The sequence below is a fragment of the Haemaphysalis longicornis genome, unplaced genomic scaffold (genome assembly GCF_048455015.1).
Source record: "Haemaphysalis longicornis isolate Haplotype H1 unplaced genomic scaffold, Haemaphysalis longicornis Haplotype H1 scaffold_1, whole genome shotgun sequence".
Taxonomy (NCBI): domain Eukaryota; kingdom Metazoa; phylum Arthropoda; class Arachnida; order Ixodida; family Ixodidae; genus Haemaphysalis; species Haemaphysalis longicornis.
The window spans coordinates 137,074,425-137,101,074 of NW_027526203.1; the positions used below are offsets into that span (position 1 = coordinate 137,074,425).

Genomic DNA, 26,650 nt, shown 5'->3' on the forward strand with positions numbered 1-26,650 from the left:
CTTGTAACTTTAGGCTCTTAAGTGCACAATGTGGTTCATAACTAGTACAATGAGCTACTGCACAATGCTGTACATAAAAATTTTAATGTTGAAAAAGTGCGAGTAAAAAACCCTTTGTTTTGCTACAGTAAAGCCCGCTTATATCGAACACGGATATATCGAATTATTGCCTATATCGAACCCTTGTATAATTCTGGTAAAAATTACATGCATTTAAAACTTTTTATATCGAACGCGATTTTGCTCATAACGAGTATATCGAATTCTCCCGCACAGGATTTTTCGCTCTCCTTTGGCATGCGGCAGGCTTTCCCGCAATACATCGGCGCACAGCGGTGGCGCGTCTCCAAACCGGCCGTGGCAGAGTGGACTGTTGAGGAAAGACGAAGACGAGCTTGTATAGGACATTATCACCATCATCGGTTAGAGAGGAAGAAGTGGGAATAAAGCATTCTGAGCGGTGCCATGGCCTGGGGCCCAGTTCCTCAACATTTGGTGCCGTGAAACCCGGGAGGAACGGCCCAGTTGACTGCATGACGGCGCAGCGCCTCTCCGAGGCTAGCGAGGCCTGGGAAACTCCTCAGTGGGATACTTCGTGATTCCGACATCTTGGAGGCCTTGCCCTTGGGCGGCGCCCACCATGGCCGGCTGCTCGACGCTCCACTCCACCCACACTGAACCCGGAGACAACCCACGAGCAGACCTGACCTGATGTGGCGCAGTCTTCGAGGACGCTAGGCCTGGGGTCCCCTGGAAGCTACCCAATTCTGCGAGCATCGTCATCGAACGCTGTCTGCCGCTCGGGCTCGTGTCTAGGACACCCCGTTGCCTGCGTTCGCGCCGTCTGCCATAGAGGAGCTTCGCCGCCACCGTGACACTGTGAGGGAAGCCGCCACAAGGGGCGTAGCTGCCATTCAATTGCTACTTCAGGATCCCCTCTCATCGACCTGCCAGATCCGCTCGCACCTGCACACCGTCGACAGCAGGTACGAGGAGTTGAAGTCCCTCGATAAGCGCATATATGAGGAGACCATTGATTTGGACGACCTTGAGGCCGATTTATTCGATAGCTACGAGTACGATGAAAAGGTCGTCACGATCTGTACACTGGTGTGCTTCGCCAGACCCTCCGCTGTTCCTCCGCCAATTGCTGCTCGGAGCACCGGAGCGCCCAGCGATTGCTCCGCCGTCATCAGGCACTGCAAGACCGCGGTGCCCTCCGGTGACAGCGGGATGACCGCGCAGGCTGACAAGGTGGCGAACGTTCCCGCGGCGTGTGAGCCGTGAGTTTCTGACCGTCGGAACGTCCTCACAGCTGCCGACGAGTCTGATCCTCCAGAGAAACCAGCGGAGAGCACGACCGATTCTATTGAGGCACAACTGGGTGCACCCAGCGGCCCGACCAACGGTGACTGCGTCGTCGTCCAGGACGGCCACGGAACCGACCTCTCCAAGGACCCCACGACCACGATGTACGGTGATGCCGACCCGTCCAGCGTGATGCTCCTCGACGCTTCAGACATCGCTGCCGCTCGTCGGGGTTCCTTGCTGAGAGAGCACGTGGTTGTTAAGTGTCACAAGTGCGCCCCGTTCCCACTTGTACGACGATGGCCGTGTTGCTCCCGGCGCTGGCTTCTTCGGTGGCATCTCCGCTGGAGTCAGCGCTTCCTGGTATCCCCGACTCTGATCGGCGCACCGGCCTTCCGAGTTGGATCGCACGAACTGTCAGGTGACCCTGGTTGCGGCGAGATCGTGAACGGCAACCGGGGAGCTTCAACTGCCACGCTTGGCGGCCCCCTAGGAAGCTCCAGGAAGCCACATCATCCGCTGCCACGATCATCGCTCCTGAGGCATGGGGTTGCAGTTCGCGATCGCGATGTGTGCACACGACGAGCGGTCACGTGTGAGCAGCTACCATCCCTGCCGCCCGGCACTGGCTACGTGCGTGCCTGCCACGGGCACAGGACTGGGTTCGTCAGTCTGAGGCTACAGCCCGAGCAGGGTGAGTTCCCCTACGATCCTGGCGGCTACGGCGAACCGGGAGAACAGGACGGTTACTAACGCACCGGGGTCAGCAATGACCTGCTTGCTCACCAACTCTTCCTCACCATCAGCCACGCCACAATGTTCAATGAGTATGGCGAAGAGGAGCTTGCCGCCGTAAAGGAAGCTTGCAGGGGCAAGCTAGACCAAGTGTTCAAAACTACTATGCACCCTTACCGACAAAAAGGGCGTCTGAACCACGAGGGATCCCAATCAATCCGGCATTGCAAAGAACCTTGACCCAAGATCGCCCGCTATCTAGCTCCTACCCCGGAACCGAGGGTTGTTGGACTTTCCTTGCCAGGGCGGAACAAAACCGGTACAAGGAAGCTACATCACTCCTCAAAGCACCGGTGGAAAAGGAAGCAACTCACAACCGGAGACCGATGGCTCAACGAATCACAACGATGAGGCTGAACTGGCTGTTATTTATTTTTGTGCTATTTCCTGCGCGTGTTCCGTGCATGTGTGTGTGTGTGAGTATGAGTCATTGTCGCGGGCGGGAGGATGTTGAGGAAAGACGAAGACGAGCTTGTATAGGACATTATCACCATCATCGGTTAGAGAGGAAGAAGTGGGAATAAAGCGTTCTGAGCGGTGCCATGGCCTGGGGCCCAGTTCCTCAACATGGACCAGGTCCACACATGCATGCCGTTGGAGCTGAAAGCGCCACATTGGGCACTGCGGGCTGCAGTGTCATTGATCTTCATGTCCGCGCCACTCGCTGCGCGCACTTGCTCGGTTCGCTGGGTTCGCCGTTATTCGCTTGTAGCCATGCTTGTCTCCGCTCTGCCGAAGATGCCGAGGACTCCGTACCGCTTCCGAGCACGAGCGAAGCCATCGCTGCCGTGGCCCTGCTACGGCGATACTGCAGTGCCATTGAGGGCAGCGGTCTTGTGCTTGTCGACTGTTTAGATACCGTAGAGCAAGCAGTCACCAGCAACGCGTTGCGCTCCAAGAAGCAGACTACACTCACGCAGTTCTTCCGGCCAAATAAATTCTTGTTTTCTTTCCGAGAAAGTGTTGTTGTATCAATAGTGAACTGCAGGGTGGCAAGAGCTCAGCGTTAGCTCGTGACTCCGTCGGCAAGATTGCTCTCATAAAGATTTTTTTTTGCTTCACTTTCTACATAGAATTTTTGCTATTTCGAACTATTTTACAATCTTCGCGTTGTTCGATATAAGCGGGCTTTACTGTATTGCATATATAATAAAGAACTAAGGAGGCTACATAAAATTTAATTGCAGTTTTGAAATCTACAAGGAAAGATCTCTCTAATTTGAAAAATAAAGAAAAAGTGTTTTCGAGTATCATCTCCGAGCCCTACAGCAGCACCAACAGTGCTATGCTTCACATGCTTCCTAGCAGATAGCTGGAGGTGCATAAGACCCGTTCAAACTTGCGACTGGCGCGACAGCCACGCTCGGTGTTTACACTTGCTCATGACACATGTGACGGAGGCGATGTATTTTTGCTTTTCTTGTTATCGTCTCTCACTTACCGTATTTACTCGCATAATCCTCGCACTTTTTTTTTCGGAAAAGTCAATGCAAAGTTAGGGGTGCAAGAATTATGCGGGGAAAAAAAAAAAAATCCGGTGCACAGTGTTGCCAATTTGCCTTATGCCAATCCCGCTAAATGTAGCGGTTGTTTTTTGTATAGGTAATCTCAGTGTTGCCAACAGCAGCTATTTCTTTTTGTTTTATTATTTACAACGTAAACAGTCTCCCGTCAATCAGCAATCATGAAATTGCCGCCTTTGCTTTCTGGCGCGCGCCTTATCTCGTCGTCGTATGTGCGTGCCCTACTCCAGTAACGCACGTTGAAGTCGGTGACGCCGAAGCGCCTGCCTGCGGCACGGTTGCCGTGTTCGATCGCGTACTCTTTCGCTTTCGATTTGAAAGCGGCAGTGTAGCTGGCGTTCCTCCCCATGGCGAAGCGGCACCAAGCACAAAACAATTAGATCAAAAAGTTCTCAAAACGGCAGCGAGCTATCCACCACTGACGCGAGTGACTCACTGACTGCTGCCGCTCAACGGCAGGACCACGACGGTGACACGACGACACCACGACACGACAGCGGGCTGCGCGAACACCGTCTAGTTGCGCGCACGCGAAACATGCGCGAAACCGGCTCAAGGACAGTGTGAGTAGCGTTATAGTGTACTCTAGTACACTATAGTAACGTGTTAGGGCGCCTGTTAAGGAGTAGCCATGCAGGTTGTTAGGGCGCCTGGATGGCCTTGGATACACAGCGCTCTCCGCCGAACGGAGAGGCGGCGGGGGAGGGCGCGCGTTGGAGAGCGCGTGCACCATGTGGGTTTCGCGAGCAGGCAACTTTCGCCGCTGCAAAGTTGGGGGTGCGAGGATTATGCGAGGAACCAAAAAATTCAAGTTTTGGTGGCTCACATTAGGGGTGCGAGGATTACGCGAGTGCGAGGATTACGCGAGTAAATACGGTAGAACGAGACTTCACGGGAGTTTCAGATTCGGCATTGTGGAAGTTGTTCATATTTTTGTTATTTATGCGACCCTTGTCGTAGAGGACAGCGGTCTCTCATTATGTCGATCAGCATTTTTAGCAAGAACATCTCGGCAGTCACTTTCAGAGAACGCGCTGTAGCCATCTACAATGCCGATTTGTGTGTTCGTGCTTTGGCATGATATGACAACAGGAAATCTCGCCTCCTCCTTCCACATGAAGAGCAGCAGTGGCGACAAAAATTGGTCAAAACCAACCCCTCTTCTCGAGCAATGAAAGCAATGCCCGGTGGCTAGAGCGACAGAAATCGCGTCGCTTTTGGTAGCTCCAGTTGCCAGTGTAAAAGGACCTTTATCAAAGCTGGGTTGTCGGTGATGAGGAGCATTAGTGCTCTCGTTGGTGCCCGCTATCACGCCACTTCCCTTTCCCCTTAATAGTACAGGGGTATCATGCCAAAACTAAAGTCCCCCCACTCTTTAGAGCAGTCTTACCTTAGTTCTGGCATAGGTACAGTGAACTAAAATAGCCGGCACTGTGTATGAAGGCGGTCTGTGCAACTGGATTGGATTGGATGATGTTGTGGAGAGGGGGGCAATCGCGGAAGCCCGCGAGGGCCGGAGAGGAGGCGCCGTTCCCCTCGCTCCGCAGCCAGGGCACGTCATGGGTCACGCGGAAACCCGGCCGTCCAATGGGGCGGCAGGGCGGTGAACATGACGTCATTCGGGAGGTGAGAAGAGAGGCGCAGGGAGAGCGCGCGCGACTCGGGAGGCGACGACCACCGGAACAGGAGCAGGGCGAAACCGGCTCATCTCAGCGAGCATCGACGAACATCGTCACCGGTAAGGTGGCTTTATCACCGGTAGCGCCTGAGTCAACCGACTCGGCCGCTCAAGCAACGCTGGACCCGTCGACGACGCCGAAGACGGGAGCGCGAGGGTGGTTTGGAGAATAAACCACCCCAGAGGATTGCCGCCTGTTGTCCTTGCCTCTTGCCTGCCTTCCCACGCCGGCGCTGTCCACACGGCAGCCGCGTGCGGAGGATCGTCCAAGTTAGACCCACGCCACAATGTACAAACCTCAGGTTGCCAACACGTTCTTTATTATTCCCTAGAGTTAGCGAAACTAAGAAATTTTGCACATAGACGGGCATTTTGGTGCAACGTGGTGCAATTTAAATGAATTTAATGGCTTTAGTACAGCTTGGCTCAAAAATATGAAATTGTATCAAAACGGCGCAACTGGCCAAGCTGTTGCACCCCTGACCAATCAATAATCATACTGCCTATTTCAAGCCCGTTTCCACAGGAGTACCACAGGGATGCATCTTAGGACCCTTATTATTTTGCAATACTATATGTTAATGATTTGTTCAATATTGATAGCACTACAAATATTATAATATATGCTGATGACACAACCATGCATAGTAGCACGAAAAACCAAACTGATGTGTTTTGTATGGCCAACGAATTTCTTAATGCTGTCCCGCTAGAGCAAAGCAAATTTGCCTAAAATTAATGCTAGTAAAACTAAAGCAGTCCTGTTTAGAGCAAGAAACCGTACAATTGACTGCCAGCACCCACTACAACTACATAATTCCAACATTGAAATAGTACCTACGATGAACATCTTGGAGTAGTGTTTGAGGAACACGTGTCGTGGAATGCTCATGTTGGCCTAGTCTTATCAAAAATTTGTCGCTTTACTGGTGTTCCCTCTAAATGCAGTTTTGTCTACCAAAAAGTGTGAAGCTTGCAGTAATATATCAGACCACGTTTTTATCCCATTTACAGTATTGTCACTTGGTATGTGACAATACTGTAAACACACGCAAATATCACACGCAACAGACGCAAGTATCACAAAACTTTGCGGACCCCAATAAGAAGCAGTTCGCATCATTATGAACGCAGGATATGACAGCCACAGCCCCCTTTTTTCTTTTGAAGATATGAAATTATTACCAATGACCCATTTTTATAAAACCTTGCTGCTCAAACACTACGAAACCAATGCAAACAGAAATTACAATGTACTATGCAACACTTACAAACTTGTGCTAAAGATCTACCCATGCAACATCTGCCTATTTGACCGCTGGGAAGCACCCAAGAATGAACAAATTACAGTGAACACACACTGCACCGTCAACTGCCATTTCGTTCAAATGATGTGCCATGTATACAAGACTGCTAATACAGTTGAACCTCGATATAACGAACCTCGATTTAACGAAATTCACGATATAACGAATTTTTTCAAGTTTTCTATCAAAATTTTGCTAAATGCATGTATTATTATCTCGATCTTACGAAGTAATTTCGTGTGGCGCTTCCGATTTAACGAAGTCGCGGCAAGAAAGGAAGAACGAAATTTCGGTCGAAGCACGTTTTATTTTGCCTCTCAGAGCCTACATTGAAAACATTCAGTGCTCGCATTAACTCTTAAACAGCAAAAATGAAAGAAAAGCGGTGAAATCTGTGGTTGACAATTCAAAGCGATGAAAGAAGCTGCTCAAACCGCTAGTGGTCATAGACGGTCGAATAGTGCGGCCACCATTTTGACGTCTCCGTCGTTGCCTACGCCAGCGCCCTCTATGCTTAGGCTGCCAAAGCCTACTTAAAGCTTTTTTTCTACGCGTCCTTCCTCACGGTGCTGCTGCTCTAGGTTGTGCTCGCTGATAACCACATTAATATTTTGTTCGTGCATCATTAGGTGAGTCTTGTAAGCACCGTGAGCACTCCAAGGAAAAGAAAAGTGTTCTGAACAAGAGCCTGAGGAAGTGTCGGTGAAACCGACGGTAGACCGACGGCCACCGAAGTTATGGATGTCTTCGACGTTCTGCGGAGGCACGCAGGCGCACGCGGATGTATAAGAGCAAGCCTTGTTAGCGCTGTCAGCATACGAGGTCAAGAAACGCTAAGCACTGCTTACGGACTTCTTCACTACGGCTTAAACATCAAGTGCAGGTGGCAATAAATTGCTCTCTTTGAACGTGGTCATCTTTGTTTCACCTGTGTTTATTAGACAGCTGCGGTGTGGAGAAATCGGTTTCTTTAGGGCTCAGCGGGCATAAAAGTAATTGCTTAATCGAATTTTGCCGGAAGATACCTAATGTAAGCTTTCAGTTTCCGCTTTAGCGGGAGCACGTAAGCGCTGCTACACACAGTCCGTCCGCATGTACTCTGCTCGACTCAAAATCATGGCAATCTCGAGTGTCGTGGTTGCATCCCGCGCCCATACTGCAGAGTTTTTGTACATGAAAAAGGTCTTTAGAAAGTTTCATAGCAGCCTTCCGCTGTTGGCCCGCCGCACCCCTCAAGGCCGCGCCTAAGCCTACCACTGAACAGACGAAAAGATGCGTAACTTCGAACCAGCACCTCGCCGGGGTGAAGTTCACGGGGCATAGACGCGGGTTCAATTGACTAACAGCGGCGTTTACTATCGACTGAAATGAAAAAAATAAAAAGTGGAAACCTAGTCTGCTATCACATTTAATGAGGCGTTGCGGAAAAAGCACCGGTTTTACGACGACACATGAACTACCGTCGGCTATCCGAATTACATAGCCGAAGTGCTGAAACTCTCAATTCACACAATTTTCGCGGCCAGTTTTAGTACAAATTTCGCTTTAAGTGAAGAGGTATCTACATAGCAGTTGTTTCTGGGTGATGGGCAAGACTTTGAAACCTCAATAACTGGTTGAATGAACTGTAAAATCGAAACCTCGATTTTACAAAATTCTCGATTTAACGAAATTTCCGCCCGCAAGTACGACTTCGTTATATCGAGGTTTAACTGTATACCATGTTTCACGCAAGTGAATTTTATGTTGTACCACGTATGCAAGAGTGCTAATCCACCATCTGTTACATGTAGGTGAATTGCATATGTTGAAGCATATGTTGTCATTGCACCTGCTCTGTACAAGGGCCGTGGAGCCCGTCCAGCCTGTTCTGGGGCTCTTGGTGTCGGAGTAAACGGATTAGATGCGATCTGATCTGCACTGGCCTGGCCACTAAGTGAGCACCACATGCACGTGAGACAGTGCCACCTGAAGATATTATTTGGAGCAGGCGAGTGTTATTACCACACACACAACCGTTGATGGCCTTTAGATAGAGTACCCCGGTCCCTTGCACCCCCCTTACTTCGACAGCCACATTTAAGCACCCTTAGTTGGGGGGCTCTTACCCAAGTCAAAACCAATTACGAGGAGACAATTAGGTTAATCCCGCAGGCCCCTCTTCTCGAGCCAAATAGAGCTGCCCGTCTAGGAGAGATCCTTGGCACACCAGACACCAGGAGGAGCCTTTGCTGGCCTGGAGACGCACACCTCTGCCAGTGCCTGTCCTCGTGCATTCAGAAGCCGACGAAACAAAAAGCCAGAACCCACAAGGCCTGCGCCCAGTGCCAAGTGGCAAAGGAACTGGCGCCACCACGCTACCTCTGGGCGGGTGGTGCTCCCCGAGGGCTCGGTCCTCTCTGGCAGCGCAGACTCCGACAGCGGGGGGCTGGATGCCAGCAGCACGGGGGCCTGCGCCTGCCCCCCCCCATTTCCACGAGTCAGTGGGCCTTTGCAAGCAGCGAGCACTCTTGGAGCAAGCAGCACACAGCCGATACAGCACATCGAGGCTGGCCTCCCAAGCATTTGGCTTTCACATGGCTCTCCCTCACTAGCAGCTTCAGATAGCGGGGGCAAGGATCGTTGTGGTGCCACTTCCTTCTGCTACACTGACACCTCAGGGCAAAAGGTGGGGCAGGTTTGAACTAGGCGCAGGAAAGGGCTACAGAATTTCGGGCAACGCACAAACTTTTAACAAAACACTTTTCTAAGGTCCCCTTGACAAAACGCAAACATTGAATGGGGCACAGAGCGAGCTCGTCCCTGGTGCACCACTTGGCAAGGTGAAATGACGCGAGATTTACAGCCACCAAGGCTCTATGCAAAGGGTTCAATGGCCCATCATTTTTCTTCTTATCATTTGGGGGCAAAATTCGAGGGAAATGGGGATTTTATTCACGCCCTATCAAAAATTGGGGTTTTTCTTTTCACTGGCAGGTACAGCAACCGCCGAGGCTCTGCGCATTGCCCCGGCGTCGCCTAGCGGTGTGGCCCTCTTCTGGTGTTTGATTCGTGCAGCGAAATCCTCTGCAGGCGCGCACACTCAGCAGCAGGCCTCCTTGGCTCCCCCGGTGGCCTTTCAGGGCTGCCGCATTGAAACAAACCGCAGGGTGTGGAGAACTTTTACGAGCGAACAGCTCCGGCCCTCCCTGTGCAGAGGTGTTGGGTACTGGGGCCTACTTGCCCGGCAGGTCCCTGCCGAGGTCCCGCAACCCCCACTCACCCTGGTGGGCACGCTGCTGCTGGAGGGGGCCACCTCCCTGCCCAGCGGGCTCTGACGCATGAGGGGCAGGGCTGCGCACGGGGGGGAGCCGGCTGCTGCTGGCTGCTCCGAGACCGCCTCCCCACTGCTGGGGGCCCTGGGCAGGGGCGCACACTGGTGATGACGACGATAAGAGGTGGTCCGAACGCCAAGCTCTCTCTGCTCCAAAGCCAATTTATCCACAATCTAAATCCCTCACCCCAAACGCAAATGCACAGCCAACACTATACCTGGCCAGTGCCCTCAAATGGGTTCAAGGGCTGCCCTTGAACCCATTTGAGGGCACTGGCCAGGTAATGATGGCGATGCCCTGGGCATCGCCATCATTAAAGTCCAAACTCGGAACAAAACAAATGAATCCCTCATCACGAGATTGCACTTTGATTCGACTTGGTTAGCAGGGGAAGAAAGCTTCGCATTTCAACCATCTTTGTCATTAGACAAAGGGCCTTTGATTTTTTAAGTTACATAGGTGGTCCACAGTTGCAGACATACCGTATTTATTCGAATCTAAGCCGATAGTTTTTTTGAAATACTGATATATCAAACTCCAGGGTCGGCTTAGATTCGAGGATTTTGAAATACGCGCCAATTTCCAAGTAAAGTGGCGCGCAGCTAGCGCCACCCAGAAAAGAAAGTATTGTAGCCATTACTAGACGAGCCAGTAGCCACTTAAGGGCCATAGGCCGCCATTTTAAATTGTGCGGACCCTTTTCTGTGGGACAGTGGCCTGCGTGCGGTGTGGCGTTTGGTTTTGATAGCGCAAAAAGAAGCGGTGCCATTATAGTGCCGCTTTTAAAAGAAAAGTTGTTTTAGCTGCGGAGTTGTCGCCGAACGTTCAAGCCGGGCGGGACTTCGGCGTGGATGAAAAAAATGTCCGTCGTTGGAGGACGCAACGGGAGAGGATTTTGCGTCCTCCAACGATCGCCCAGAAGTTGCCCGGTGATTTTGAAGAGAAACTGATTGAGTTCCAGCACCGCATCTTCATGTTCAATAAACGTGTTTTCTTTTTGTGAACGCTGACCCTGCCTTTTTGTTCGGCCTACATTCGAGGTAAGTTTTTTTTTTTTTTCGCGCCTTCGGACTTTCGGGGGTCGGCTTAGAATCGGGGCCGGCCTAGATTCGAATAAATACGGTACTACTATTTGTAGCAATCCCCTGGACATACATTAGACACCAGACATTGCACCTAGTACACACCACCACAAAGAACGCACTAGAAACCAGAATCCTCTACACAGACTTCACAGCACAGGAGACGGGTGGTTCGAAATTTTTGCCCTGACAGTGCGTTTACGTACTCACCATCACAATGTTGGCACCTAGTGATGAGAGAAAAGTACTTTCAAAGTACCGACGCAGTGCGAGAATGATTTGTTTTTGCAGTCATTCCTGGTACAATGACCCTTCCATTATTTCGCACAGCCAGTTATTACGCCGAGTGCAGCGCAATTAATGCAGCCCCAAAGACAAAGTACAAGTTTGTTACATACCAAAGATTGCCCCATTAGAATAACACTAATACCACTTTCAACGCAGACTTCATTCCGCAAACCATGCCCTTTGATTTGCTTGCTAATATTTTGTGACCAGTGTCTGGCCACACCTGGCTATCTTGTCTTGTCTTTTAAGCGAAGCACGCATTACCTTCTTTGTATGCTGCACCGGAAATCTCGTTTCAATGGGAAAAGTGTTGCTTTGCGGTCACTATCCCAGACTGTTCATGATAATTTGAAAATGTTCTCGATCTAAGACGATTTTGCTAGAAGCAAGAGCACGACAGATAAACGTGGTGGAAGGCAAATGCCACGGCATTTGATTCGCAAACACTCATCTGTGCACATAACTTTGTCGACTGATTCTTTGCCACTCGTGTTTTCTTGAAGTTAAATGCGCAGCACAAGTTCACCCCAATAATCATTAATTTCTACAGGAACCTCACTTTGTACTTCACTGTGTGAGAACATAATTAGGAAAACAGAGAACTTTTCTGCACTAGAGTTATGACGCATCATGGGCTGCTTGTTGCATTTGGCTGAGGCTGAGAAAATGAAACACAGGTTAAACAGGAGCTACACGCCTGCAGGACGAGCAATATGTGCACGAAATTTAGTGCATATTCTTTTTACGGTGGTAAGTATGGTAAGGTAAACGATGGAAGTTACAAACAAACCCGTAAACATAGGAGCACTGCAAGTGGCACTGCGTCGGGCGACATAGCCCAACCCAGCCGTCAGGCGCATTGGACTTGTTTGACACAACATTGCCTGACTGGTATATTTTGCATCTTGGGGAACAGCGCGAAACGACGGGGACACAAAGAAAGAAGTGGACAGGACAAGTGCCGACTATGAACTCATTTTAATGGATGGACGTTTAACTACATATGCATACACAATCTCCCTCCCCCACACCACGTGCCAACATCAGCCAATGACATAATAAATAATAATAATAATAATAATAATAATAATAATAATAATAATAATATAAAGGCAGCGATATAATAAAGGCATAATAAAGGCAACGACATAATAAAGGCAGTGCTTGTCCTGTTCACTTCTTTCTTTGTGTCCCCGTCGTTTCATGCTGTTCCCCAAGATGCAAGTGCATCAACTAGCCCAAATTGCCACCTTGACTGGTATAATCAACACTGCCACTTACATTACCATCTGTGGAGTCATGCCCAATGTTTCAGGAAGCCATTAGGATAAACTGTAAATGCCCATACGGGTTTCTGAAACGTAACATGAGCCACAGCTGACCACTAAGGAACTAAGCGTGTATTGGCATGGCCTCCCGCCAGCCTCAGTGCACCCGGATGGTACTCTCCCTTCTGGGTGCCTGTTGGCCGCCCAGTGCAAGTACCAAGGGTGCCCCTCCCGACCCCTGCTCACCCCAGGCGCGAGGAGGGCCGGTCGATGGGTGGGGCAGCCGGTGCCAGGGTGACCAGGGGCTGCATATCGGGTGCATCAAGCAGCGTGAGGCCCGCTCCGACGGAGTCCACGGCCCCCGGCGCGGACAGCAGGGGAGCCACAGAGGTGGTCCGCCGCAGAGACGGACGCCCGTCCGGAGGCAGCAGCTCCAGATTGTCTGGCGCACCCCCGTTCTGCTGCTGTTGCTGCTGCAGCAGCGCTGTGGACAGAGCACCACTCGCTGGGGAAACCACGGTCGCTTCGGGTGCGGGCAATACTAATTACTCGCTACAAGGAACACACTCTGGACCCTGCCACTGTTCACCAGCAGCAGTAACTTGACCGTTTAACTAGGCCAAGCGCACCTTGGCAGTCCCTGGGCAGTCCAACACTGCGCTGGCAACAAAAATTCCAGGGGCAAGGGTGCTCTGAAGCAGTACGCAGGAGCAGTCCCTAAGGGCAAGCAAAAGGCCCAGAACACGGCGGAACAGCCACTGTCCTGCTGCCCTCTCCTGCCCTCCCCCACCCGCTAGCCTCTCTACGTGCTGCTGGCCTGTGTTGGTCTAGTTCCTGTGAAGCAGCGCTTCACAAGAGCTATACCAACCATTTACACGGGTTTGTACAGCCTTCGCAAGGTGGCAATCCTACACCTTCACATTCAGGGTCCCAAGAACGCCTAGTTGCTCGGCCGATTCGTGGTGCAGCGCACGCCGGCAGACACTGCTCCATTGGAAAACAGCTGATGTGTCAGGCAATGTTATACAGGCGGCATTGCCTCAGCTCACAGTATTCATACACAAAACAGCATCATCATCGTTGTCGTTATCATCATCATCATCATCACAACAACACCGTGACCGCTAGTGACAAGATGCGCACAAACAGCTGCAAGGCACATCAGATGTCAGCAAGCTACAGAATCAAAGCACAGTGAGGCAACAGCAGGGGGGCTTCGTACAAAGCGAGTGAAGAAGAATGCGTGCCAGCAGAGGCCCAGGTGGTGCTCCCCTCAGTTAGGGCTGGTAGCCACTCACAGTGAACAAGAGCACAGTCCCACATACTACCACACTGCCCAAGCGGAGGGGCCTAGAAGCACCGAAACTTGGCACAGGTGGGTGTCGTTTTTTTCCGTTTCCTTCACTACCTTTTTTTCTGTTTCCTTCTGTTTCCTTCACCCACCAGCCACGGTGGCGGGAAACTAAGGCCACCAATGTGGCCAGGGGATATAAAGGGTGAATTAAGACCAACAAGCCCCACCCACCCCCCTCCCTTCCAGCCCCAGTAGGCAAGCCCCTCCAGTGTTGTCACAATGTCAGCCTCTCAACATGGCCTGTAAGAGCACACTTTAACCGTTCATTACTTAGAGCTCACCAGTGACCAGACCATGCTGAAAGCCTCAGAAAACTTGCCAAGAGCTGCACTTGGCCATTTCGTATTCAACAGATTACGTAAAAACCGGCAACCCCCCAAGGCCTTCCCTCAAGCCTCAAGAGCCAGCCAGGCCTCACACGCCTACGCGAACAGGGCTCGCACCCCTCCATCCAACCGACCAGAGTGAAACAGCAGCAGCAATAGAGAAAAGGCTCCACCGGCACGCTTCTACCGGGCATGCACAACAGGCCAAATCCTTCCCGCTGGCTCCGACTGCACGATGGCCTCCCCGAGCGGGCCAGGCCACCCCCAACCGCCAAATGCACGGAATGTGGAGAGTAGCCACCCCTCGCGACACTTGAGGGCGCGCACCTTGCTCGGCAGGCCGCACGGCCCACACACATGCCGACCCCCTGCGGGGTGACCCTCCACCTCGGTCCTCCTGCCAAGTAGGTCCTTGTCAGCAACCGGACCCCGTTTCGCGGCCGCCGAAGGGGCAAAACGCCCCCGGGTGCCTCGAGCGCCCGCAGAAAAGGCCGCCAAATTACCAAAAAGGATCCACTTGGACGAAGGCTTTCGAAACCGAGCACAAACAGCAGAGCTGTACGGATAGCCTACGGAGCAAAGTTAAGTGACACGGTAATGCCAACCCTCCCGACAGGGCCAACAGAGTGCGCACGAGATGGTAGGCGACAGCCGCTAGGTGGAGTGCACGTTAGTGGGGCCTCGGAAGAAGGGCTGCGCAAACGGTGCAGGGGGGCTGGCATGCCACAGCCATTAGTGCGAGGCTCCACCCTCCGCATGCCTGGGGACGGGCCAGGAGGGGCAGGCAGGCATACACACAGACCTGCTCAATGCTAGGGGGAAAAAGTGCGCGCAAAAGTGGCCCGCCAAACGGCAAACAAGCACGTCCCCCTCACTGCCAACCACACCCCCGTCTGACATAAGAGAACGCAACGTACCATGCCACAAATACCATAACAATTGGTAGATAACCCGTAGGTAATCTGTGGAAAGAACACAAACAAGGCCAGTCACTAAATCGGGAAGACGACAGTGGCTTCCTCTCAAGCCTGTGCAGACAAGAGACGGGTGAACAACAGCAGTGAACGTCTCCCCCCACATGCCCCCAGAACACAACACTCGCTAGATGTCAACCCGCATCGACACAACCGCACATGCAGAATTTCAACACAAAACCGTGCCAAGTAGAGGCAGTCAATAAACGGTTACAGTGGTGCTACGGTATGCACTGCAGTTCCAACCAGGGGGGATGCACAGGCGTGGGGCAGCTGGCATACTCTCACAGTTGCAGTGTGTGTGGTTCTCTTCCAGACAGTAATTTAGAGCCACGCACCAAGGAGCACAGCACGGCTCTATTGGGGAATGGGGGCAGCGGAGTCTTGGAGCAGTGCTACGCATCAACAGCAGGCAGACCACCACAAAACAAGACCTCAATTACGCTTATGCCTGGTGGCACACAGCTGCAGTGTGTGATGTCCACCCCTAGGGCTGCCACATCTGTCACGTCAGTTTGCGCGACGCAGAACGTTAATTAAACGTGGTCACAGGCTGCGTGGATACCAAATCACCATTACTAGTGTACAACTGATCATAACAAAAAAATGACAAAAATGATGAGACCCGCCGGGGCTCAAGGAAGCCACACCAGAAATTGAGAACTGCCTGTGGAGAGGTGTTGAAATCGCTGCTGAAACTCGTCTCGCAGTTTGACGGTGGGCACATGGGAAGAGGCACACCCGAGATTGACAACGTCCGTGTCCTTAGGACTCGCGGGTTGGAAAGTAGTCCGGGTCCCCCTCGTTTGACGAGTGCCCCCCACCGAAGGCTACAAGTGGACTTTGGGAGGTCGTTGAAGACTACTCGGATATAATTTTGCATCTTCCTCAAAGTTAGAGGGGCCGTGAAGACAAAATGCAACTTTGTTCAATTAGAAAGATCTCGTCTGCAGTAGCTCACTCAGCTCCACGCCAGTCAATAGAGACGTTTATTTGAAAAAGTGCTAGAAATAATAAAAAGCCTTCATATTTCACGCTACAGTGGTACAATGCAGGCCAGCCCTAGAAAGGTAGCAGGTCAGCCTTCAAGTGATTAGACGAACCAGAACTAGGGTAGGCCCCACTACAATCGCCGGTCACGCTTTGTGACGGTGCCTCTGGTCGGCAGCTGCCCGCTGCACAACCAACACTCCATGATGTCACAGAAAGGTGACCGAGGGGACAGAGAGGGGAGTGGCCACTGCTTCATTCGTTTTCTTCAATTAAGGGGGCACATGGGTCTTTGGGAGCAAAAAAATTGCCCAAAAAGGCATTTTTCTAGGTATCACTTTTTCCTTAGTTTGCACAGTTTTTCCCCTTAAAAGTTGGTACTTGAACAGTACCAGGTATTTATAAAAGCCGTACAAGCCTGATTTCAATGGGGAAAAAAAATCCATAATTTTCTCTTTTCCCCACGAGTGGTATTGCAGCAATAGGAAATTCTCGAGAGGTACATCCCAGCATGTAGACCAGCAGAAAGATCATTTCTTTCACAGTGCAAAGCTGAATGGTTAAACCATCCAATATTGGGAGCAGATTTTGCATTTTGTTTTCAGTGGTTATTTAATTAGCATTATTTTTAATTGGTTACCAGGAGTACTTCAAACCTTGAAGTTAGAATTGATGTACATTTGTATGTGGTTGCAAACTGCTTCACACATTCCATTCTGCACAACTTCTAGTATCTATTCATGCCTTGCTGGTAATTTTTCATTGATTCGTTCTTTTTCCATTGTTCTAAGAACAATCAAGGAAGATTTTTAGTTATTTCAGAAACTAAATGCCTTACATTGAAACTAACTGGATGTTTGAAATCAGCTAAAAAAAAACTGAACAAGCCTATAAAGTTTCATGAAGATTTGTTGGAAAGCAAAAAGAAAGTTTCTAAGACCAGTGTGCCCCCTTAATATCTCAATGAGCTTGCCATAAAATCGGCACTGCTGTTATCGGGACAAATCAGTGTTTCTAATGAACCAAACTTGCATTGTGTCTGCGTGGCGGCCTCCTTAATGTCAAAGCTGATATTCTGGTGACGTTATCAAAACTAGACGGGCACTATGAGCCTTGTATTTGACATTTCCACATCTGGCCTGCTTTGGTTCTCATCAAATCCCTTTCAGGGACCTGAAACATCTCGTGGCCTCCATTGTCCACCAAACGGGCAGTACCCTCGGTCGAGCCAGCCTTGCGTGGGTTAACAGGGATTCCTGCATTTGCAGTCAACCGACAAGAGTGCCGGAAGAAGCACCAGCATCAGTGGTGTTCATCGGCACCGAATTGGAGAAGTTCCCTCAAAGCCGCTGGATTGAACGGCCCACTGAGTGTTATCTGCAGCGTCCCCACTCTCATCGACAGTGATTGCAAACAACTTTTACAGCAAAGGGGCGGTAAATACCAGCTTGGCCCGAATCTTTGGTGTTCACTGTCAAAGTAGGGAAACGAACTCCGACGGTAATCCTGCGACCAAGACATGACTCGCGTGAACGTCTGCACTTGGCCCGTTTGTTGAATTCTTTTTAGCACTCGGCAGATGGGCAGGCAGAGCCCGGAGAATGCTCGTAGGAAAATTGCCCACAGAGCACCCACGAATGTCTTGGAGGCCCAGGTGAGCGCTAACAACAAAGCTGCTCTTACACCGTCCTCACCTGTTTCGGTTGTGTTCCGACAAAAATTCTGCCCCTTTAGAAGCGACGCTCTGAGCTGCAGCACAACTTGCTCGCATATTCACGGGCTGCATTCCTTGGGCCCATTCTGAAGGCACACTAGGACCGCCCCAGTGCCTCTGTTGCACCAGAAAGTAGGCCAGAGCTACTGCAACAAACACCCACACCCTCGAAGGCAGACGAGTATCGGGAGAATCCAGTCTGCATATCTCGAAGCCTGCACTCACAGCGAGGCCAGCAGTGGAACTGTGCCGCTCCCACTGTGGCCCTTTGCACAGATGGGGACCCCAAGCCCAGCCCCCGCTTGTTTGGCACAGCAAGACCGAAAGGCAGTTTCATTTGGCGATGCCAGCCGCGAGCGTACGCTCCTCGGAGCACAGCCGTGCCAAAACCATGGTGGGCCACACACGGCCTGTGGTCACAGTGCACGCAACTCTCACGTGGCTGGCACCTCAGTTCAGACACGGGATGGCGAAAACACTACTGCGGCAGTATTCTCGTAATTGTCCATTTTGAAAAAAACGCCCGCTTTATTGTGGCGTACTTCCAGTTGCAGGCGGGCCTTGGGTTGACTTTTGTGCAGCTGTTCTTGCAAGCACATTCTAAACGACTAAACCTATTTTAAACTATCTCTTATGCGTTTATTGTTCCGCCAGCGAACCAACAACAATGCGAAGAAAAATCGCCTGCTCCAAATTGTCCGCTCCGAGTGGCTCCGAGAAGCTGCAGCTCATAGCTCCACCGTGCTTGCATAGCGTCACATCTGGGTGTTCGCTTTTAGCCAATGAGGGATTGTTCAAAACGGACACTTTTGAAACGGACACAGAACGGACAAAACACGAGAATACTGCCCCTGCACCACAGCCAGCGCTTCTACCTCATCTGGCGCTTCTATTTCGCCCCGAGCATACGCACGCAGCCACAACACGTGCACCACCCATTCGTGGCCTGAATCGGCGGATAAAGCCACAAAGAAAAAAACAAGATGCGAGTCCCACTGCCCACAGTTCCTCTGTGGAACACATGCACGAGGAAAGACCGCAAAGAACTGCGTCGAAACTGGCCACCGCCCGAGTTTGCTCCCTGGAACTACCAGGAAAGACGGCTCCTCAAGGTGCATGCGGACCCATGCAGCTCGATCCCGGCACAGCAGCACACCCCACTTACCTGAGTCGGAGGCCGATCCCTGCCGGACGGGCGGCTTGAAGGCGCCCCCCTGGCGTGCCCGGATCACCGCTTTCTTCGACAAGGCAGGGGCGCTGCACTCGGGCGGGGGGTCCCCCCCACCCTCTTCCTGGGATGACGGTGCCACCTGCACAAACACGGCCCCACCAGGCATCGTTGGCTGCTGCGCACACTGAGTGCGCTACCCAGTGGTCTCCTCGCAGCGCTCTCTCGGCAAGTCCGCCGGCCGGGCAGAAACGATTCAAATCCAAATTCCGGCAGCGTTACGTGCCACAGCTACACCTGGGAGCCCCTAGGGTGCACCAAATGTGCACTAAAATCTCGACACGTATGCGTTTGTTTTTTCACATCTATCGTAGCAAAAATTTCGCACCACTTGACGCTAGTCAATTGCGCAAGACAAGTGAAACGTGCACAACACAGACCAATCATGGTAGCACATGTGGTTCAAACCAGTTCCCTTATTGGTGCACTTGTCCTGCCACCTACTGATCTTCCCTTGGCCATTTGTGCTCCTCCTTCATTGCTTCTTAAACGCTAACATTTTCGCCTGTCTGCCCTTCTGCATGTCAATCAATGCAGCCACCCGGCCACAAAATAAGTGAATTATTGAACGATGATGATGACTAGGGTTTAACGCGCCGACGCAACGCAGGCGATGAGGCGCGCCGTAGTGGAGGGCTCCAGATTAATTTTGACCACCTGGGGATCTTTATCGTGCGCCGAAATCTTGTACACACAGGCGTTTCTGCTTTTCGCCTCCATCAGAAAAGCGGCCGCCGCGGCCGGGAATCGAACCCGCGACCTCGTGCTCAGCAGCGCAACGCCTTAGCCACTGAGCCACCGCGGCGGGTGAATTATTGAACGAGACGTTTATATATGCAAAACATCTTGAAACTACTGGATATGGTCGCATACCCCATATTTCTCAACATTGTTCAGCAAGAAAAAAACATCAGTCGTATTTGGAGTAAAACATTAATACATAACTGATACTAGCACTATTCTTTAATTTAACTCTTTCGTTACCATGGGAAATTGACCTATTTTGAGGGGTCTAACAAAAAATTTTTTCTGTGCTATACATATTGGTTAGGCACACACTGCAGGGACACAAAATGCAGATGATTCAGCCTCAAATATTTCATTTGGGTACCTTGTGACCTCCAGACATTTAGTCCCAAGAATACCTAGTGACCGGGGAGCCGGAGAACATGGAAGAAATGGCGACACAAAAAGCTAGTTCTATACTCGGTGACAACTTAAGAACGGCACCGGAAGTTGCCGCTGTGCCTTATCACCGTAGCCGGATGTTTCTCCGCGCGGCGCAAGTAGGGCGTTACTGGGAATATTTTGAACATGGCGTGAGCCGTTGCCATGATTTTTTGGACTTAATATGCTTATAAATGACTCCAGTGACGACAAACAAACTGCGTGAGACAAGGCAGACGATATCACGCATTCATAGCAAACCCCTTTCAAAGTGCGCGCACTGACGTCACGGGTCCGGCGCTTTGGTGGAGTGATACACTACATGAGGTGGTGCCGTTCTTGAGTTGTAACCGAGTATAGCAAAGTTTGTTCGTGCACAGAGCCTACCACAACACAAAGTTAAAGCCCTGCTCGCCGTTTGTAAGACTGTGCAGCAGCTTGTAATCCAAGCAGTAGCGTCTGATGTGGAAAAAAAAAACTGAAATAAAGACCACACCGCTATTTTTAAAGGGGCTTTAAATAGGCTTCTGAAGGTCGCCGTTTCAATCGTGCAATCACTAGAGAACCCCTTTTGTGCCTTATTGACAGTGCTTTGCCATTTAATGTAATAGAAATCTACGCCTCAGGTGTCTACCCCTTACTACACTTACCGCTAACTATTGTACATAATAATTTGCAGACTTACTTTTTCTGATACTTTTTTTTTTTTAACTTCCTCACGTTCCTTGAACTGTCTGTAATGTTTGCTAATGCTTAGAATTTCTTCCTCTACTCATTGAATCGCATGGGGTCCCAATACAGTGCCAAACTGCGGGACTTCTCTCTGTACAATGTTTTCCACACACTGTATATTTTGCTACGAATAATAAACTGAAACTGAAACACGAGTCGAAATGGTGACCTCCCACGGAATGGGCAAGACCTACCTCTCGTGGTTCAGCAGCCAATGGCACAGGCTCAGGCAGCACTTCCTGGTTGACAGGCTCTGTGGATTGAGGGAGAGGGGCCGCATGTGGTCACCCCCAGCCAACCAGCACCAGGGGAGTCACTACAGCCACAGCACGACATGCCAACAGATCCCCTCGTGGTTTCTACTCTTGACAATACGTTGTGCGCCCAAGCAGTGAGAGAGCTCGCCTTTTCCCAGTGCCGTTTCTTTTGAACGGGGAGAGCGAGAATCGGGTGAGGAGAGAATTACAAAGAAGCCCTGGCAAGGCACGTCACGCTGCTTGGCACGCTTTGTGCTGGTCCACAGCAGGCCTGCACACTGAGCGAGTGATGCCGCCCACTCACCGTCACTGCCAGGTGGCGGGAGGGGCAAGCTCGTATTGGCATCGCTTCCTTCTTGGCCGTCGAGCTGCGTGTCGACAACAAAGCCCGTGGAAGTGGACAGATCCTCCCCGACCTGTGGCGCAGGAGGGTGCAGCCCCCCTGCAGGCTCTCTCCGGTCGTCCCCGTCTTGGAAGAACATGGACACCGTGCCGCCGTCCATGTCTCCCGAGGGCTGTTGCAACTCCACACCGCCTGCGAGAGAAGGAGGAGAGGGAACGTGGGGAAACTCGAGCCCAGCAGGAGACGCGAGTTCTGCCCTGGACACGGCATCTGACAATGGGTGAGCCAAAGGGAGGCTGTAGCTGGACAGGCGTGCTTTGTCCTGCAGCGAGGCTCCTCCAGGCTGCATCTCAGACAGCCAGAACCATTGATTGTAGGGTTTAACGCGCCGACGCAACGCAGGCGATGAGGTGCGCCATAGTGGAGAGCTTCGGATTAATTTTGACCACCTGGGGGTCTTTAACGAGTGCCGAAATCTTATACACATGGGCGTTTGTGCTTTTCGCTCCATCAGATAAGCGGCCCCCGCGGCCAGACAGTCAGAATCTGTCCTAAACTACATACCAAAGATGCGACTGTTTCTTAGGCCCATTTAAATGCAATTAAAAGATGGCTTACACGCCCATTTCTGAGTGCAGTGAACAGTGGCTTCACCAAGAAAAGAACAGAAGAGAGTAGAATATCCTCTCCAAGTGGTGAAAAACGTGCGCCTCAACCAACTAAAGGAAACGCACGGCCAGTTATTTACTTGAGCTTGCCATCCTGAAAGGCTGAAAATGTTTCTTCCCTCATCCTGTAAGTGGCACAACAAAAAGCATGCCTTATGCGAGGCTTCTTTGCACAGATGCTTTGCATTCAGGACATTATTGCGCTGCAAGTGCTGCAACGGCTACGTCCATGTCGACCCCGCTTTCCCAAGCCAGAAAATATTCCTTAGCAGTCATACCTTTTCACGCACAAACAAAGGTTGTGACAGGGTTAGCACACTTATCTAAACGGCGTGAGAAAATGAGACGACAGGCAGTCATGTTACGATTGCGAGCTATTTCAGTTTGTAATTACCAGATAAGTGTCAGTGGGGTGCTTCCTTTATATTTTCCCTCAATGTCGGCAGCTGTGAATCATCAATTACCTTCAGACATATGCAGGCAGAACTCACTCCCAGGGGAGTTGTCATGGGCCAGTGGCAAAATAAACACAAGTTTGAAACACTACATGACCTCAAAGTGGGTGGCACACTGACTGTTGGTTAGACTGATTGTAGCTACCCTTGGGCTATGAGGCGCACTGTAGTGGAGGGCTCCGGATTAACGTTGACCACCTGGGGATCTCTAACATGCACCGCAACCTCGACAGACGGGGATGCATTTTCGCTTCTCGCCTCGATCAGAAAGGCAGCCACCACGGCCGGGATCAAACCCAGGTCCTTGGGCTTGGGAGCACAAAGTGGCGAGTCGCCGAGCCATTGCAGTGAGACACTCTTGATCAGAATTTACAGCAAAGCTTAAGGGGGGGCACTGCTCTTAAAATAGCTTCCTTTAATTGTTAAGTAAACTCTGTGAAACTTGTCAGTCTTGCTGCTTTTGTCCCACTGATTTCAAATACAGAATTATTTTTGGGTCAGTCAAGTAGTTACCAAGATAATTACGAGATGATTAGTCATTTTTGGAGGAACAATAGACAAAACGGTGTTAGCCATAAAACTAATCTTTATATTCTCCAGTACTATGAACCCTGGGTAGTACAATAAGGGAACCAGTCTCTTGATGCACCACTTGACACTAATTTTACGGCTCATTAAAGTTTAGTGGCACCAGTGGCAAGTAACCATTTCGAATGCCCATTCCAAACACCACTTAGCAACTGAGCCAATCACAGAGCCAATCACAGAAATTCAAAAGGAGCCATCTAATATCCTATTTTAACCACAGTTAGAAGGGGGGAACACTGGCCTCAGAAACTTTCTTGGGCTACTTGGACGCAGAAATTTTGGTCCGTGTCTGTGTCCCTTGATTCGATTTGATTGATTGTGGGGTTTACGCGCCGACGCAACGCAGGCGATGAGGCGTGCCGTAGTGGAGGGCTCCGGATTAATTTTGACCACCTGGGGATCTTTAACGTGCGCCGAAATCTCGTACACACAGGCGTTTTTGCTTTTCGCCTCCATCAGAAAAGCGGCCGCCGCGGCCGGGAATCGAACCCGCGACCTCGTGCTCAGCAGCACAACGCCTTAGCCACTGAGCCACCGCGGCGGGTTGTGTCCCTTGATTCAGCCTCCTGGCCAGAGTTAATGCAGGTGTTGAACAAGACGGTTATATACACAATGCCATTTGAGGCTTTTTTTTTTTTTTTTTTTTTTTGAAATAAGCCAGATCCACCTAACGCGAATTTTGAAAAAGCGGAAGTTTGTTACCGGACCTAAATGCAACGCTGTCAAAACTATTATATGATATATTTTACATGTCAGCTAAGGAAAGATTATTGCCAAAAGCAATTAAAAATTATGCGGTGAATATGAGCAATATCGAATGATAAGTTTGGATTTGGCTCATATTGAACTGAAACACTCAAGTTGATGCGGCATTGTTATGAAAACTTTAACTCTTTCGGGACCGCTCCATAGGCCATCGATCACATATGATCGATGGTTTCACGAGCCTGCAGAATACAAATTTTCGCTCGATGGAACACCTAGCGACATCTAGGAGATAGTTTGAAAACTATAGTTTTCTCTTTTGTGAAGTTTCTTTTTTTATCGCCAGGCGGCAACGCATCAGATATTTTATTCTGACGGGCAGTGGTTTCGAATGTAAACAAACATGGCGTCATACTCGCGCGAGCGCGATAAGAAATCCGCCTTATCTCGTCTCGCATATCTTCGCCTTCTACTGTGGATTTTAACGATGAGAGTGGCAGTGAAGAGTCGGAATGCGGCTTTAGAGATCGGATTTCAGCTCGAGTGAGGATTCAGGTGCCGATCAGCTTGGAACATCAAATCGCGCTCAAAGGTGGGTGTTGGTTTCGGTTTCAATTGTCTCTGGAGTAGGTATGTGCGCTTAAAATATGTTCCGGCTGGTTTATATTTGTTCGCTAGGGTGTTAACTACCTATGGTGGTGATCTCCTGCCACCATCTCAGAAAGGGATCAAGTTTTCGCCGAGACGAAATCCCGGCGTGCAGCTGGGTGATGACGTAGCCATGGCCCTAGTGCCAAAGAGATCACGCACAAAACAAAAAACCAGTTACACCTAGCCGCATCAAACTTTCGCGATGAAGAAACAAAGCATTGTGTTAGATTTTGTATATCCTAAAATAATTTTATTCTTTTTTAATATTTTTATATTTACGCTTTTTTCTATATTTTTCTGTAGTTTTTTTTTACAAAGTTCTCACTTCAAGATTTTTTCATGGTTCTATCGTCAGTGTTGAAGTAAAACTTGGTATTGTATGTCAAAGAACATATAATTAGCTGCATTTTGGTATATGCTAAGGTAGGATGGTGCCTTTGCTTTATGTAATAAAAAATTTGTAGCGAGACCTCACTTTTTCATCACTTTTTCGGGTGGTCCCGAAAGAGTTAAATTGATTTTCGAGAATTGGTGTACAAGTTTTGGCGGAAAATGCATTACACATATGCAACAGGGCTTCAAGAACTGTAGAGCTACACATGGAGAGCAAGTGAGTCCTCTTGGCATTATGAGCAGCTATTTCAAATTCTTCTCAAGGATAATTTTCTTGGGCACGCCTGAAGGCACTCACAAAGTAAGCCAACTTTTCATTGCCTTGCCATGAATTTCCAAAACGCTTCACAACGAGGCTTCTCATTCTTTTTCCCCTTAATGAAGTGGTTCTTACTCTCAGAAGTGGGGAGGGAGTGATTTGCCATAGCGTGCAAGCGAAGGCTATTTAGTTAACTCTTTCACGACGGCGCCATAGGCAATCGGAAGCCGGCGTCCGATGATTTTAAATCTCCCGCAAAATCTGAAACCCGCGCTCCACAGACAACTATCGCCATCTGGTGTGTTCATTGGCAACTTCTCTTTCAATTTCGGTTTCGTTTGTTTATGTGTCTCGTGTGGTGGCGGCGTAGCAAGAGAAATTTGAACCGAAGGGGGGGGGGGAGGAGGAGGAAAAATGGCGTTGCGTTCGCGCAGCGCTCCGCACAGTCGGACTGCTGTAGCAAGCACTTCGGCAGCTCCTGCTGTCGATTTTTCTGATTCCAGCAGCAGTGAGGGGTCAAGCAATGATGTGGGATCTTCAGATTTCAGTTAGGACGACGAAGCTCCGGTTCAGGTGCCTCGCACTTTAACAAGCGCTGGCAGGTAATTTCTTTGTGACTCCGCGCTGTATTTATAAACAAAACATGCTTCTTATCTGACGACTGCGGTTTTGATTTTGTGTTTAGGGTCTCGAGAACGTATGGCCGGGATATTTTGCCAAATGCACCGCGCCGTATCGCGCTATCACCTTCAAGATAACCTGGCGCTCGTGTCAGATTAGCGCTGCAGGGTTCAGGTGCGACGCTTGTCGAGAGCGCTCGATTTTTTTTTCTTGTTTTTTACCACCGAACTGATAAGAATTTTGTGCGAGGACACAGAAGAGTATACCGTAATTACCCGATTCTAACGCGCACCCGATTTTCCTGACAAAAAAACTAAAAACTTGCACCTCCGATTGTAACGCGCACGAAACTGGGTGAGCAAAAAAAAAAAAAACCAATGCGAGAGAAACGGGTGATTTATCTTCCGAAGTAATCTCACTCATCTCACTCCTCGTCGCTCTCCGCTGACCACAACATCTCGTCCTGGGTGCCCTCAAGCACGTTCGCGATGCCACACTTCTGAACTAACGTTCAACCATGGTCGATGGGATCGTGGCTCACGCCTCACACGCCCATCCCGCAAGCTTCTCCAGAGGCGCACGCTTCAGCCGACCGCTGGTTTTGAACGCGTGAGAGCCGCTGCTGCCATTGCTGTTATCAAGCGCGCAAGTGGAACAATTTG

General features: G+C 50.3%; 1 protein-coding gene across 10 annotated transcripts in view; it reads right to left on the reverse strand.

The window, feature by feature from the left end:
- The window catches only part of LOC144180721 (uncharacterized), a 102,065-nt gene that overhangs the window by 59,350 nt on the left and 16,065 nt on the right, over window positions 1-26,650 (reverse strand). For 9 of the 10 annotated variants that reach the window (XM_077709019.1, XM_077709017.1, XM_077709015.1 and 6 more), the window contains exons 8-14: window positions 21,610-21,840; window positions 21,243-21,301; window positions 19,087-19,231; window positions 15,161-15,205; window positions 12,810-13,047; window positions 9,874-10,009; window positions 8,973-9,068 (exon numbers count right to left, since the gene is read on the reverse strand). In XM_077709019.1, the coding sequence (XP_077565145.1) occupies window positions 8,973-9,068; window positions 9,874-10,009; window positions 12,810-13,047; window positions 15,161-15,205; window positions 19,087-19,231; window positions 21,243-21,301; window positions 21,610-21,840 (950 nt within the window). The remainder of the gene's footprint in view (window positions 1-8,972; window positions 9,069-9,873; window positions 10,010-12,809; window positions 13,048-15,160; window positions 15,206-19,086; window positions 19,232-21,242; window positions 21,302-21,609; window positions 21,841-26,650) is intronic. The other variant, XM_077709020.1, reaches the window with a different exon arrangement.